This window comes from Paroedura picta, chromosome 7 (assembly GCF_049243985.1).
Source record: "Paroedura picta isolate Pp20150507F chromosome 7, Ppicta_v3.0, whole genome shotgun sequence".
NCBI lineage: Eukaryota > Metazoa > Chordata > Lepidosauria > Squamata > Gekkonidae > Paroedura > Paroedura picta.
This window is the reverse complement of record NC_135375.1, coordinates 34,906,644-34,922,982: the sequence shown is the minus strand read 5'-3', so window position 1 is coordinate 34,922,982 and position 16,339 is coordinate 34,906,644. Positions and strand designations below refer to the sequence as shown.

Here is a 16,339-nt window from a genome sequence, read left to right as displayed (position 1 = left end):
TGTAGGGAGGATGCTGGGGGCGGGGGACAGAAAGGCGAAGAGCAGACAAACTGGAATCTGTTACTTGTCTCTGGCAGCCTAACCACAACTTGTGGCACAAATTGCTGTTCAAACAAGCCATGGTTTATTGTGGCATCGGAATCCAGCCTACCCACACTCCCCTTTTTGTGTACTGCTTTGTAGATAATTTGTTGAGTGGCAATCCAGACATCAATAAATTGTGAAATTATTCTGCCTTCTCTGTGGTGTTGTGCCAAATGTAATTTTTTGTTCTCTTTGGGTTTTACAAGGCTGCTGGCAGGTATTATACAATTCCAAACAATAGCAGCATAAATATTTTTAGGGGCAAGAGGGAAGGATAAATAAAGCTAATCTGTATGTCCAAAGATCACCTTGCCAAGCATTATGGCTTTTTGTTTGCTTTGCTTAATCTGATTACATTTAATGGTGTGTGAACAAAAGCCTTTCCCCCATTAAAGCAATTCCCGTTCAGTATCAGGGCACAATGCACTTTGCGGTAGACTTGCAGGAACAGCAGTAGCAAACTTTCTTGATATGAAAGCCTACCAAAGAGGTTGGTATCGTAAACACCAGCATCCAGTGCCTCTAGAAAGCATAGAGATCTTTGGGCTTGTGATTCAGGTCTCATCTTTTCAGCAGGGAAAGCAAGAAAAAAAAAAGGCTCGTTGAGAAGGTAGGCCTCTTAATCTGAGCTTGTTTCCAGCCAGAGAGCTGAATCTCTCCTTCAGGCATGGGTAGGGCTACAAATCGTGGTCCTTGGGGAAGAACTGGAAAGGCCTGCTATTTCTAAGTAGACTAGAAGACTGCTACAGTATTCCAGGACTCAGAGGCCAGGTGAGGAGTTTGTGGATGTGCCAGCTAAAAGCAGCAACCTATTACAACACTGACCCTAATGCAGCCTCTGTGGGTGTCATGGTGCCCACCAATGGATTTCTCGGGTTCCATTTGCTTCTCTACCAAAGGTTCTCATTCCTGAAGCAAAAAGCCAGCCCTAGCTTTCTTTCACCTCACAGAAGTTGGGAAGCTTTGAAAGAAGCTGGGAAGGACCTTTCCATTTGAAGGCAATGCCTGTTGAGAATCAGCTGCCTACTCTGTAGGAAGATGCTAGCTCTGTAGAAACCAATCCCCCTGAGCGCTTTGCAACAGGGCTTCCCTTTTGGCTGCTCAAGATGACTTCTCCCATGGGCACTTGGTTCCTAGGTAGAATCTGCATTCATATTTTCCCCACTGTAAATCTTTCTGAATTCTGGAACCCAGAATTGGAACCCATATCTACAGTCTTCCTATTCCCTGATTTTAAACACGTTTTCTTCTGCGTTTATATTGTCTCAATTTTCAGTCTCCTTCCCACTTGATTGTAGGAAGGGGGTGTTGGGTAAGGTGACCAGATTTTAACATTGTTAAAGCGGGACACCATTGACTGGGGGGGGGGGTTCTTGATTAAAAGTTTGGTCTATATGGAGTAACAAAAAATTTCATAGAATGCATAGAACGCAAAAATAGTACTGTTATATATATATATATATATATATATATATATATATATATATATATATATATATATTTAATTTCAACATAAGTACAATTTGCCAGGTACCCCCAGATGTCCCTCCAAAAGTGGGACAATCTGGTCACCTTAGTGTTGGGTGAAGCTCCAGGCGGCATTGAAGGATCACAAGGCTGGAGAGTGCTTTATTTCCTGCCTTTTGACTCCAGAGTCTACAGCCAGAGCAAGCCAAGGGAGTGGCAAGTGGAGCATGAGGCTGCTTGTTTATCTTTCTTTTCCTGCAGGAGTGGGGTGAGGGGGGAGGCAACAGTCTCACAGAGAACAAGGAAGGGAAAGTAAATCCAAGAGACAAACCTCTGCTCATAGAATTGTGGGCTTTTGGAGCACAGTCACTTTAATTCAGGTCCCAAAGTGAGGACAAAAATAAGTCTTGCGAGGAACTGTTAGTATTAATTGATTTACAGAAGCAGGTGGGAAGGGTGGAAGGAGTGCCTGATACTCCCTTAGTTAGCTCCTTCACTCTGATTTTAAAAAGGAAGCCCCATTAATGCCTGCAGCATTGATGACTTCTGCCCAGATTTCAGGAGTGATTGTTTTGTTTTGTTTTGTTTTATGGGAGGGGGTTTAGTGTCTCTGGAAGGTCCTGCGGGTTGCTTGGAGTTGGCTCTGCAGAGGATTTTTGCTTTTCCTCAACCCCTGCCTACATTTTCTCTGGTAAATATTCTCAAACTTCATCAAGGCCAGCAGGAGAGTATTTTCCTTAGAATAATAACAAGATTTCATACAAGAGCCAGAAACCAAAGAGGATCAATTATGTGTCCCATTGCACGTCCTTTTCAGGAAATACCATTATTAATGTGCAACTTCTATCGGGGCTTGCTTTAAGGAAATAATGACAGTGTTTGAAAACAATGGTTGCTATCCTTTAAGGTGGAACATGTAAGGGGCTTCCCCAAGGGTGTTTGGGACCAATCTGAAGCTTGTTTCCAGCATTACATTGTATCTTGAGTGTCATATAGGAATGGTCAGGGCATGTCCAATGTTCCCTTTATTTTTCTTTCCTCTACTGAGCAGAGCAGTTCACATCCTGAGCAGAATATGCCTGCTGTAATCTCAACTGGGCAATGGGCAGTGAAAGACCCCATGTGGCTCCAGATTGCTCCTGAGCGGTGCTTCCTGTGTTAATGAGAGGCTGCTCATGTGCACAGCTTAGAAGAGAGAACACTGGGCATGTCTCTTTCACTGTCAGGGAGTGCTTGGAGTAAAAATTAAATAAATCCCAAACCCTTGTGCTTGCCCAACAGACAAGCTCCAGATCATTTTGAAGAGGGCTGTTTGGCATATCTTAAGGTGTGGTTGACACATGCAGGAGAAAGAAGTGTGGCAATAAGGTGTTATAATGGGCCCCACCTATTCAGACAGCAGGCCGAGGACTCTGGCTCTGAATGCTCCTTTGCAGAAAAAACATCACCCAAACAGAAAAATTGCAGCCAAGGGAGAAAAGCTCTACCCCTTTCTCTTGGTTTGCTGTGCTGCTTTTCTGTTTGCAAGGCATTTCTAACATAAGAGAACGTTCCAAAATGTCCTTCTCCATGATCCCCCACCTGCAGTCTGAAGTGGGACAGTCCCTTATCTCTGCATTTGAGGTCTTCATCCCCTTGCTTTTGTGAACCTGGTCTTAAACATGCCCACTAGGCCAGTTCCCTCAAACTGGCTAAACATTCTGATGCTCTCCCCCACTTCTTCAGTTCTCAATTCCTAAGGTCACCTATAACTGCCCTGTTCCTCATGCCATCCAAATGAACAATCCACAGGTGCTGCTCCTTCCCCCCTCCAACTGGAAGGTCCTCAGAACCCTGCCTTAAACATATAAACAAACAGCTCCAGATTGCTCATAGATGGCTTTTGGTGGCTTAAACCAGGGGTTGTCAACCTGTGGTCCTCCAGATATTCATGGACTACAATTCCCATGAGCCCCTACCAGCGTTTGCTGGCAGAGGCTCATGAGAATTGTAGTCCATGAACATCTGGAGGACCACAGGTTGACTACCCCTGGCTTAAACCAAAGAGCAGGGGTTTTAATACAGTACTACCTGAATGTGGTCCTGTCAACTTTCTTCATAGGGGTTCATCCAGATGGCAGGTTCTACAGTGTGTTTTCTCGTGGAAAGCACTCTGGATGGGGAGCTGTGGTAAATGAGCCAGCCAGTTGGTATGCCCATGGTAAAAAGAAGCTTATGCCAAACTTCAGATGACACAGAGGACTCTCTTTCCTGCGTGGAAGTTATTCTGTATGAATGGGAACAAAGTGTGTGATTTGGCTCTTAGAGTGATCATGATGAGTATGTTCAAGCAGACTTGTTTTGTTGTAGCGCAAAGCTACAGGTTAATTCTGAATCTGCAAGAGGAGAAATGTTTAAAGAGTTTCTGACTCATTGCATGCAGTGTGGTATGAAATAACAGCCTGTGAAAAACAGAAGCGTATTGCTTTTGGAAAGCATTCAACCTGAGTAGCAATTTGCTCCAGAGCGAAAGTTCTCTTCTGTTCTGGCGAGAATGTTTTACTTCATGCATTCAGCCACTATTACATTCTCAAGGTTTTGATTAGTTTCTGAATTGTTTTTTAGTAAAATATTTTGAGGATATCCTAATAGAAGGAATGCAGATGCGTTTCCAGGATATAAGTAATTCAAAATGGATTATGTTGTGTCTGCAGATATTACTATAAACTAGAGTACAGAGATTGAGATCCCAGACCCAGGTCTGGGATTTCATAGAATCATAAGAGTTGGAAGGGTCCTCCTGGGTCATCTAGTCCAACCCCCTGCAGTATGCAAGACACTCACATCCCTATCGCTCATCCACTGGAATCTGCCACCCCCTTGAACCTTCACAGACTCGGCCTCTCCGTCAGATGGCTATCCAGCCTTTGTTTAAAAATTTCCAAAGATGGAGAACCCACCACCTCCCAAGAAAGCCTATTCCACTGAAGAACCGCACTGTCAGGAACTTCTTCTGGATGTTTAGATGGAATTTCTTTTGAATTAATTTAATCCCATTGGTTATGGTCTGTCCTTCCAGGGTGATTTGCTGGTTCCCAGTTTGCAGCCAATCAGTGAACAGACTTAAGGTCCAATCACAGGCCTTAGTTAATGGTCCTGGCAGGAGTATAGGATGTGTACAGAAGTTCCCCAGTTCTGGTTATTTGTGTTCAGTTTCTTCTTGTTCCAGAAAACAGCTGGTTGTTGGAGCTGAGTGTCCATATGTCTTACTGAATCCACAGATTTAATAGATTATGCCTCGTGTCTTAATAGCCAGACAACCACTTTTCACTACCCAAAGGAATCTCAAAGTGACTTACAATTGCCTTCCCTTGCTCTCCCCACAACAGACAGCCTCTGAGGTAGGTGAGGCTAAGAGAGCTCTGGCATAACTGCTCTGTGAGACAATAAAATCAGAGTCCAGTGGTACCCTTAAGACCAACAAAGATGTATTCAAGGCATGAGCTTTTGAGTGCAAGCACCCTTCGTCAGACTAAGAACTGACCATCATAACAGTAGGAATATGATGGTCAGTTCTTAGTCTGAGGAAGAGTGCTTGCACTCGAAAGCTCACACCCTGAATAAATCTTTGTTGGTCTTAAAGGTGCTATTGGAATCTGATTTTATTGTGCTATTTCAGACCAACACGGCTACTCATTTTAATTTACTCTGTGAGAACAGCTCTAACAGGACTGTGAGTAGCCCAAGGTCACCCAGCTGGCTGCCTATGGAGGAGCAGGGGATCAAACCTGGCTCTTCAGATTAGAGGCTGCTGCTGTAATCTACTGCACTATATTCCTTGTGAGGACTACTTTACATATTGCTTTAGAGACGGAGGTTAATTTCCATTTGGCTGTTTATGTTTTTAACTGCAAATCTGTCATTATTAGTTTGTGTTCAGAATTACCTAAGTGATACAAGGAGGTTGCTGCTGTAAAGAATGGAAACTCTGCTGGGGGATAGTGCTGGGAGATAGTGCTTTTTAGGTTGGTGAATCCACTTTTTGGGATTTACCAACTCACGCTTTGAAATGGCGGACATAGTGAACAGTTTGCAGGCTGAATGCGGGAGGTTGGCGGCACCATCGGCCGGAATATAGAATGTCTTCAGAGGGTAAGTACGATGCTAAAGTTATGGCGTGCAAAAAAGACCTAAATGTTTTTGTTTGCTCCAATTTCTGTGAACTTATGTGTTCACAGGGAGAAAGAGCGAGTGTGTGAGAGAGCAAGAGAGAGCAAGCTCTATAGCTCTGTATAGTTACTAAGGCAGCCAGTGACTGAAGGTTTGCATAAATATTTTCAGTAAACAAATTAAGTCTGAAGAATACCAAGATCAGTGTTATTTTGCCTGTGCTTACTCAGCTGTGTTTTAACCTTTATTTTTTGTTTGCTAGAACTACTCATTGGCTTGTTTATATTATATATATACATACATATTATGTTGTATTGGAAACCTATGGGCACAAATTCAATCCTTGTTTTTTTGGGCACGGCTGCATACTTGAATTTGCTGGTTAATCAACTAGCGCTTTAGGGGTTTAATTAGTGTGGGCAAATCTTAATTGGTGAAGCTGCAAATCAAGAGGTTGCCCCTTTATTTTTGAAGGCTACTGGCCCCAGTATGATGGTTTTGATGACATGCAAATATATGTAAATTTAAACAGTTGTTCTTTAATTGGCCGCCTGCATTACTTTCCCCTCACAGTTTTCACCTTTTCACTTGCCATGTTGGTTTTTTTTTGTTATAGAGTAATTTATAAGAAGCAATGGCTTTTTACAGGTCCCAGGAAATTGCTTAGGGAGCCATTCCGCTGCCATGGTGATGGGTTCCATGTAGGCCTCTGAACAGCCGACAGAATAGTGTCAATGCCTTGCGACTGAATGTGTGATAATTACTTTGGTTTACTCTGTTTGTAGATGCTGTAACGATGGAATTGAGCTGCGCTGAAGTACCTCTTTATGTAAGTTCCACAACATTAGGCTTCTGCCCTCAAAGGTCTTTTCTGTTGTTTTGAATGGGATCTTACTGAATGGCAGCACGAATGAAGCAAGAATTTGGTTCCCTATTCGGCTGAGACTTTAAACTGTTCAATGCTTCTGTCTAATTTGAGCTGTTATAGCAATAGCGCCTTTATACAGATAGCGGACCACATTTCTGAGGCAGAGAGGTTTCCACATTGTGCCAACCAGATTACTGCACTTTCTTTCAGTTGGGATGGAGATACTGTGCCGTGAAAACAGTCACACTCACTGAAGAGAAGAAACATTTGCATTATACATGCCCATGTTCCCTCTTTCCTCCTGTCATAATAGCTCTAGATGGCACAGGCAGGAAGGTCAGATTTGGAGTGGCATAGAACATTTGAAAAGCAATTCAATCATTGCCTGCTGCTTTGTTTACCTTAAAAAATGAGATTTACTCATAGTCGTATATATTTCTATGAAAGTTAGAACCTCAGAGGCTTTGCCTCTACCAGAGTCTCAAAAACTGCAGTCCTAAGCAGACAGGGATTTTCCACGTACTTGGCTAGTTCTTTTGGTTTTCTTGGGAGTCAAGCCACAGGCTCTGGAATCAGTTTGAGCATGGCTCTTCTTCATTTTCACAGATATGCAGTCAGTTTATTTTCTTCTGCACATGCTTCTGATAATGAGGATTTTCAAGGGAGGGTGCAGCTGTTGTAGTCAATAGCTTCATTGGGAGTGTCACAACACCCCCCTTCTTTTAAAAAAGGCACTAAAATATTAATATATCATTGGACAACTGTAAAAATAGGCTAAATTCTAAGTTTCATGCTTTGTTGTTGTTGTTGTTGTTGTTGTTGTTGTTGTTGTTGTTGTTGTTGTTGTTGTAAGTCTTTAGCTTTTTCCCTCTGGAAGATATGTCTTATATCTCTAAGAGGAAAAAGCCTGGAACTTGTTTTTCAAAAGTGAAAGCTGGGAATTCACAGAACCTCCTAGAATAATAGAATAATAGAGTTGGAAGGGACTTCATTGGTCATCTAGTCCAACCCCCTGCACTATGCAGGACACTCACAACCCTCTCGCTCATCCTCTGTCACCTGCCACCCTCTTTGCCTTCACAGAATCAGCCTCTCCGTCAGATGGCTCTCCAGCCTCTGTTTCAAAATCTCCATAGATGGAGAACCCACCACCTCCCAAGGAAGCCTGTTCCACTGAGGAACTGCTCTAACTGTCAGGAACTTCTTCCAGATGTTTAGATGGAATTTCTTATGGATTAATTTCATCCCATTCGTTCTGGTCTGTCCCTCTGGGGCAAGAGAGAACAACGCTGCTCCATCCTGCTGATGGTCTCTATATGCCTTCTTTTCTGCTGCATCACCCTGTCTGCTCATATTGAGCTTACAATCCAGAAGTACCCCAAGATCACGTTCCTAAATCTATTGTGGCAATTTCCCCAAAATATATCAATATTTCTGTGCCTTAGCAAGAAAACCCCTTGTGTTCAGGGGGGGGGGAAGAGGGGGGAGTGGTTTGACCACAACAGTCCAAACAGTGAGTTGGAGGTAGGTGGGGAGGGGGCAGGACAAAGACAACAGAAACATATAATGCACCAGGAAAAAGCCAACTCAAAATTGGCTTTCAGAAAAACATCAGGGCAACAGTGGTCTCAAAAGAACTGGGATAATAATAGGTGTGCGTGAAAACTAGAGGCACTAAAATACATGCAGAAATCAGGGGAAAAGTTTAAACAGTAGGGCCAGAGCCAACTAAAACCCCCTTGCAGAAAAGCCCTCAGAAGTAAGATGAATGGAGCTGGATCCTTTAAGCTTTCAGCTTGTGCAAGACGTTGGTGAATAGTTCTGTCCTGTGTGTTCTCTGTGCCACACAGCAAATTGTTCTTGAGGCTCCCTCAATTCCAAGCACAGACTCCTTGAAGGTAAAAGATGGTTGCTAGAGGACGGCTGTGCCTCTGCAAATGGAAAGCCCATTGGATGCAATTCATTGAACACAATGGGATTTGCTGTAGGTTAAATATGGTGCATGACTTTTTTTACTACCCTCATTCTGCTTTTCATTTACTGTTGAACTGGCTTTGAATAGGAATGTGACCCTTTAAAAATAACCTTAGCCATTTATCTGGCATAAATTTGCTTAGAACAGAAACAGTCGGAATGGATCTCATCAGAAAGATTCCCTCCTCCTGTGACAGCCCAAGCTCTCCCCTTCTGATGCTTCCTCATCCCCCAAGAGCAGTGTTTCAGGGTCATTTTGGACTGCTCGGGTGGGGGAAGGGGTGACTTTGAGCTTCTGTCCATAGAATTTAGACAGACTCCTGATCACGTATTGTGAAGGAAAAACACTTCCTCTTGTTTACAGAAGATGAATGCATGGATTGTGGCATGGAATAGCAGTATTCTCTCCTGTATGGGAGAAAAGGGGGAGATGCTGCTTCCCTGAAATTTGTTGTTAAAATACTTGAACTAAAAATTGTTTGCAATTTTTTTAAAAGGAGCCTGGTTAATTGGGAATTGTCAAGAATGAGTTACTCTGATCAGTTAACTAAATCCAAATATTGCCACCTATGCAATCTTCATTTTTAAAATTAATCTTATTAGTTCATCATTGTCTACAGGAGTGCTCACTTTTAATTATTACTTAATAGTAGTCTTTACTTTTACTCATTCAGAGAATCAGTTGAAAATTTCCATCTATCGTGGCTATATGTGATTACTTGAGATAATTATGGAAATATTACCACAACCTTTTGCATTTCTAGTGAAGGCTTATATCACAATTTATCTCTTAACATGTTTAATTCTGTATCTTTTTTTCAAACATGGGAGCATAAGGTTAATTAAATGCTATAAACTTATTATGCATCTATTGTTGTTGATGTTGCGGTTTTGAGTGATTGCCCACAGATGCAGTCATAAGAGCATTTTCCTGAGAGCTAGCTTCATGTCATAAAACAGGACTTACTTCTTAGTTACACCTGTCCATGACAAGTAGCCTCTTGCCTCCTGCACTCGCTTCATGGAGAAGAATGGGGATAAGATGGGGAAATGATGGAGTGGACCTTTTTACTGTAGAAATGTGGGAAATATGTAAAGTTCTGTGGCTGCTATGACATCACTCCCAGGTGCTCATCCAGAAGTGATGTGACGGTGTCTGTGCAATCATCCCTTCCCCAAGCTCTACCTTCCGATTGCTCCTACGGATGCATGCCAGTTAGAAGGCTGGCAACCCTATAATTGAAATAAACCTGCTCAACAGTGTTTCCAAAGTTATGATGGGTTGGTACTTTGGCTTTGATTATTAGGTTTGGGCCATAAGTGTGCTTTATGATTGTGCTTGCTTTTTTAGGTAGCTGCTACCCAGTTAATGTAATCATATTAGCTGATTACATCTGGATAAAACAGTAGGGGGAAAAGGCATCTTTTATGTTTTCAGATCATGTGTCAGAAGGAGCAGGTTGTTAAGAAGAAGAGTTGGTTCTTATATGCCACTGTTCTCTATCCAAAGGAGTCTCAAAGCAGCTTACAGTCGCCTTCCCCACAACAGACACCGTGCAAGGTGGGTGAGGCTGACAGAGCCCTGATATTACTGCTCAGCCAGAACAGCTGTGCTGTGATGAGCCCAAGGCCAACCAGCTGGTTACATGTGGGGGAGCATGAAATCAAACCCAGTTTGCCACTCCTAACCACTACACCAAGCTGGTTCTTAAAACAGTGTTCCCTTCTTATATGAGAGAAATGGGGAAATGCCTCTTCTCAGATATTGCTTGCCACCTACAATTTTTACAAGGTCTTGAATTAATCCATTAAAATCCCCACTGATGCCCTATTAATTTAGCATGTTGCTGTAGCAATTGAAAAGCTTTGATTAGATTAATCTAACCAATTAATCACTAATATACTTTTGTATGTTGTGGCAATTTTAATGCTGACAGAGGTGTTTTTGAGCAGGGAGATGACTGATTAAATCAGTCCCCGGCCTTTTTGAAACTTTGGAACTGTTGAGTGTTCAGAATCTGCTACAGGGAGTGAGACCAACACCAAATAGCTGTTATAGGGGCCTGGTCCAATCTGAAGACATTTGGAGCCTCCTCAAAATGTGAAGATTTTTGAGCTAAGCATTCTCCTGTCATGCAGGCAACAGGCAGAAATAACAGAAATAACAGGCAGGCAGAAATAACAGAAATGATATTTCTTGGGCTCTTCTGAAGCACTCCATGCTCCAGTAACCTGGAGGAATGCCAGAAATGGCTCTTGGCTATGGGGGAGAAGCAGGTGAGTGCCAAGAAGCACACTGGCTGGAGCCATGATGCCCCTTGGCTCTACTTTGGAGATCTCTTTAGAGATTAGATTATATATAATGAAAATTTTAAGAAGTCCTACTATAGAAGTACCTTGCAGTAATGTACCTGATAAAAGCATGCTCTCTAAATCTCTACTCAGTCATGAAGCTCACTGGGTGACCTTGTGCCAGTTACTCTTGTTCAGCAAAAAGTTCCTTCCAAAGTTGTTGGGGGTCTTAAATGGAGGGGGAGGGAGAGGCCCAGAGCTCCTGGAAGAAAAAGAGTGAGACAAACATTTTATAATAGAAACTAGTATCAAAGTCCATTTTAAAAATGGGCTTTGAAAAGGGCAGCAGGCAGGAGGGTGTGAGAGGGTGGCCATGGCTTCCTTTGGCCTGCAAAGCGGGCTAAAGGGAGTGGAAAGCCCCCCTTCCCCGCCGGCAGTGACAGGGCTTTGCAGCCCACAGGGAGGTTGCAACCCCCCCCCCCCCGCTCCCTCCCAGCAGGAGCGTACCTGCGGGCCGCAAAGCCCTGCCTCTCTCCTTGTGGGCAACAATGGAGGCTGCAGCCAAAAGGCTTCTACCAGGCAAGGAGGGAGGGTGCGAGCTGGAAGGGGAGGGCCAATCAGGGTGGACCTGGATGGACAGGGCCCCTGACAATCTCCTCCCAGTTTCCTCCTCCTCCTCCTCCCAAATATATAAGGGAGCGAAATAGTGTTAAGGATGTAATTTTGTTTTCTGATCAAGTACACATGTGAAAATCGGTCACATCACACAAATCACACTGTTGGTGAAACAGAAAGACGATTTGTTATAGCTGAGTAATTATTGGTTTTGAATGCACTACATATAGATCTCTCTCGGGAGTTCCTGAAACCCCTGCCTTATTAGTATACCTTTCATGGGAAACACAATTAAGCCTGTATTGAAATTAGGTAATGCAAGTGGTTCCTTTGTCCATTTTCACTGAATAGGTTGCTGACTTGCTGTGTCTGTCTGAAATTCTATACTTTTGGGGTTTGGAAAACTACCAAAAACCAAGATATTTGTGTAATAATGAGATAATGAAAATTATCTAGTGAAGTTTTGATTCCTTTTAAAGTAGGGGTGTAGAATCCACATAACTACAAAACGATGACACTTTTCGACAGATGCGTTCAACTTTGTTTTCTTCAGAGCAGCAGAGAGGGAAAGAAAATACTCATGTTTGATACGTCCCACCTCATAGCAAAAGAATACTTTTTAGTTAAATATCAAGCAGGTCACTAAAGATCTCACTTTGAAAACTAGGAAAGTGTAAATTAAAGGAAAACTGTTGGAGTTAAAATGACAGTGTTTGAATATTAATATTGATCTGAACATCATGCTCACAAATATAAAATCATCTTCAGCTTTAAACAAGGGTAAAGGTAAGAATAGAATTATTGAATGATGTTGTGGTTCTAGCACAGAAGTTTTATACATCATAGTTGTGGATCTAAAATGGGCACAATCCACTCATTCTGGTTCCTCTCTTCTTCCCACCAATGTGCATTGGACATGCATAATTTGTCTGGGCAGACCTCTGATATCTCCGTCTATTATTTAGTATTTAGAAATCGATGCCTGGCTGACAGATTAAAAACATCCATGATAAAAACGCATCTCAAAAATCATTTAAATCAAACAAAAACACATAATTAAATTAAAATGCAGCTAGAAATATATACACCAAAAGATAGAAACAACAATTATAAATGAGAGGAACACCAGACGAAACAAAGTCTCTACCTGCTCTCAGAAGATGGTGACAGAAGGGGTCATGCGGGTCTCTCTAGGGAGAGACTGAGAGTTTTGGTTCTACAGCCAAGAAGATCCTCTCCCGAGTTGCAATCTGCTTAAATTCAGAAGGTGGGGACAACAAAAGCAGGGCCTCAGAATGTGACCACAGCGTTTGGCTAGGTTTGTAAAATGATAGCAGTCCCTCAATTATGTTGGTCCCAAGCCAGAAGGGGCTTTAAAGGTCAACACCAATACTTTGAATTGTACCCAGAAGCAGATTGGGAGCCAGTAGAGATGGGCCAAGATTGGAATGATAGGATTACTATGACCCATTCTAGTCAATATCTTGGCTGCAGCACTGTGTACCAAATGAAGCTTCCAAACACATAGCAGCCCCATGTAGAGTGCACTGAGCTAATCCAGGCCAGGTGTAACCAGAGCATGCACCACGGTGGCCTAGGAAAGGCTACAGCCAACTAGGTGAAGCTGGAAAAGGTGTGCCTGGCCACGTTCGCCATCTGCTTTCCCAGCAATAGGCCTGGATCCAAGAGCACCCCCAAACTACAGACAGTTCAAATCAATCTGAATTTGGCAGGATCCACAATGGAAAAAACTAAGTGCAGAATCAGCCCCGGAGAGACACTGCCTGCCTGAAGACACAAGACTGGCTTGATGGACCAATTTAGAATAAAGCAGCTTCATGCCACGGCCGATTGGGTTTCGGGTCTTGATGCTGAAGAGCAGCAGCTTTCCTAAATAGAGAACAGGTTGTCAGTGCTTGGGCCATCGGCTGTATCTGGCTTTCCTGCCAAAGTAAAAAAGCCCGTTGGGTGAGCACAACCCTCGAGGCATGCTGAAGCAGCATCCTGGACTGGATCCCTAAACTGCTATTATGCAAAACGCCTCTTGTGTGCGGGAGGCCCTGCATTTAATTTAGCAAGGATAATTTGTTTTGTTTTGTTTCTTGAAATCAGTGTCAGGTGGAAATGGGGGATGAGAAAGTCTATCAGTGACACCGATTCAGTGTGTCCCATGATATTTCTGAAGTATGCCCTCGAACACAGAGCTGGTATTTGGGCAGACCAAAGCTATCACTAGCTCTGCAGTCTCTATTCAGTACAAAGTTTTATACCTGGATTACGTGATTGTGTGAGAGTTCTGAGCAAAGGAGGTACATAACAAAACACAAGGGAGTGTTGGTACAGTTGGGTATCAGGACATGTGAATTAGTTCGTATGGATTTTTAAATCAGATATCTGTATGCATTTAGCCAGTAATTACAAAGGCAGACATTTGTGTTCTGTAGCATTCATTGATAGTCACAATCTCTTTTTTCTGTAGGCCTGTGGGTTTGCAAAAGTTCCTTTGATCTCTTTGTGCTTTTGTAAAGTTTTCTTCCTTGTTGGTTCTGGGTGGCTATAAATGTAGGCAAGATTACTTAGAACTTGTAACTGTTTTCTTATGGAAGGGGGTGGACATATTATTCTGTCCTGAATTAACCAGCTTTGTTTAGATCTTGCATTCAAATTTCACCGTATTGATCATTCAGAGTTATTTTGTTGTTCTTTTGTTATTGTTTTTGCATATAGCTGCAAACATACAGAAACTTTACACTCAACTGCAAATGAGTTAAAAATGATAGGAAGAAATCAGAGTAGAGTTGCCTTACAAAATTAGTTCTGATATAATCAAAGTTTCAACACAGCATCAGTATTCAAGGAAAGCAAAACAGGTGTGGTTTAAGGGGAAGATTTCTAACACCACAGGCTGAAATCTCCTAAAAATTTGGCAGTATGTGCAGGCTTGCCTACTCCTACCTTCCTTCCCTGGAGAAAAAAGTAAAAGTCCAGAAGCACCTTAGACTAACAAAATTTGTGGCACGGTATGAGTTTTCATGAGTGACTCGTGTAATCTCATACTGGACCACAAATTTTGTTACTCTTTAAGATGCTACAGGACTCTTACTCTTTTCTACTGCTGCAGTTGGCCTAAAACCCTTCTTGATCGGCCTTCCTGGTTAGTATTATCAGTTGATCAGAATAAGATCTGCTTTCCCAAGATTTGCAAAATGGCTTTCCAAGGTCACTTTCAGTTTTGTGTATATAATTCCCCAATTGTGATGTAGCTTATTGTACATTTTAAAATCTGCCTTCCCTTCTCAGATTTTTTGTCTATATTCCACAAAGATTCAGTTTAGTGCAATTCATTGTTCCCTTATTTCTCTCTTTCTTTTCATACCTGTTCCAAAATAACACCTCCAAGACTGTGTCTGTGAATGGACAGACTTTAGATCTTTTACTAGGATTATAAGAAGAGCCCTGCTGGATGAGATCAATGGTCCATCTAGTCCAGCATCCTATCTCACTCAGTGGCCAACAGGTCCTTCTAGATGCCCAATATCAGGGCATAGAGGGCGAGGCCTTCCCCTAATGTTGCTTCCTGCCTCTGAATGTGGAGCTTTCCTTTAATCACCAGGGCTAGTTAGTAACACTGATAGACCTGACAGGCTGGAAGGTACACATTATTTATTTATTATATATACTGACTTCCCCTGAGCCTCAGGGCGGTTTACATAGAACTCAGCAAGCAGGGAACAGTACAGATAACTTAATTGTTGTAAACAGTAACTATATAGTGATGACAGTAGAACAGTATGCTGGAACAGTGGAAAAGTAGAACAATGGTGAGAACAGTAATTTAACTTCTGATGGCCACGTGGGTTGGACAAATCCCAGGCTCCACAATGAGGACCCTGGTTTAGGGCATCCTGAGTTCACTGGAGGAACTGCAGGATAAAAATGTGCTAAATATAACAGTCATAAATACATTGCCATAGTGAGGGACTTACTCTACAAAGGTTTCTTTGAAGTTTTGAATAAATTATTCAATGTTATCAGCAAAAAACTGAGCAGATGCTTCTGATGCACTTTTAAGGTCTATTGACCACAGGAGAATTTATATTAGTGCGTCCTTAATTTTTTCACTGAAATAAACAGGACTGAAAAGAGATTTAACTAAGTCTAGCTGCCTGAAAGTCAGGATCAGGAAACCTCTGTCCCAAGTGCCTACTTTTCCCCCAGAGCCCTTGTGGAATATTTGCCAAGAGCTGGGTCAGATTTGGTTGTACGTTGGCAGAATCAGCCACTCTCGAGAGAATTCTTCCCCTGTGCATTATGCTTCACCCTGGTTTTCTTGCACACCAGGGGTTTGAGGTATGTGAGTATGTGCGTGTGTGTGTATGTGCAAGATAAACTGGGACCATTTGCGTGGCCTTCCCCCTTCCCTCCCTTGTCGTCTGTATTTCCATCCCAGTTCTTGTTATTCAGAACTGAGGTGGTGGATCAGTATGAAGCACAGCTGTGGGCAAGTGTGGGTGAGATCAGTTCCCACTCCAAGATCACGCACCACCAAGAGAGCACAGATAATTGGAAACAATCTGTAAGCAGTCGAGTTGCAGTCAGAAGTCCTAAGAAAATAATCAAAAGGTTCATTTATAGCTAATCCAATACTAACTTTGGGAGAGTTCCAGCATTCCTCACTGAGGAACAGGTTCAAGACTGAGCATCTTTTTCAGAGCCTGTCAGGATCAATCTGCAAGTTGGGCTAGATTCTCGTGCAGCCTGGAGAGTTTCCTTACCACACAGTCAGAACTGTGTAGGATGGAATTCCCCCCTGAGCATGCTTTTTAAATGTAATTATTTATTTTTCAATTTATATACCACTGCTCTCCCAATGGGCTAGCGGTGGTTTAC

At 42.5% G+C, this 16,339-nt stretch overlaps 1 protein-coding gene across 2 annotated transcripts in view; it reads left to right on the top strand.

Annotated features, from left to right (window-relative positions):
- Positions 1 to 16,339, top strand: part of ARHGEF28 (Rho guanine nucleotide exchange factor 28) — a 160,777-nt gene that overhangs the window by 7,471 nt on the left and 136,967 nt on the right. For both annotated transcript variants that reach the window (XM_077347418.1, XM_077347417.1), the window contains exon 2: positions 6,486 to 6,529. In XM_077347418.1, coding sequence (XP_077203533.1) covers positions 6,497 to 6,529 — 33 coding nt within the window. In that variant the 5' untranslated portion in view covers positions 6,486 to 6,496. The remainder of the gene's footprint in view (positions 1 to 6,485; positions 6,530 to 16,339) is intronic.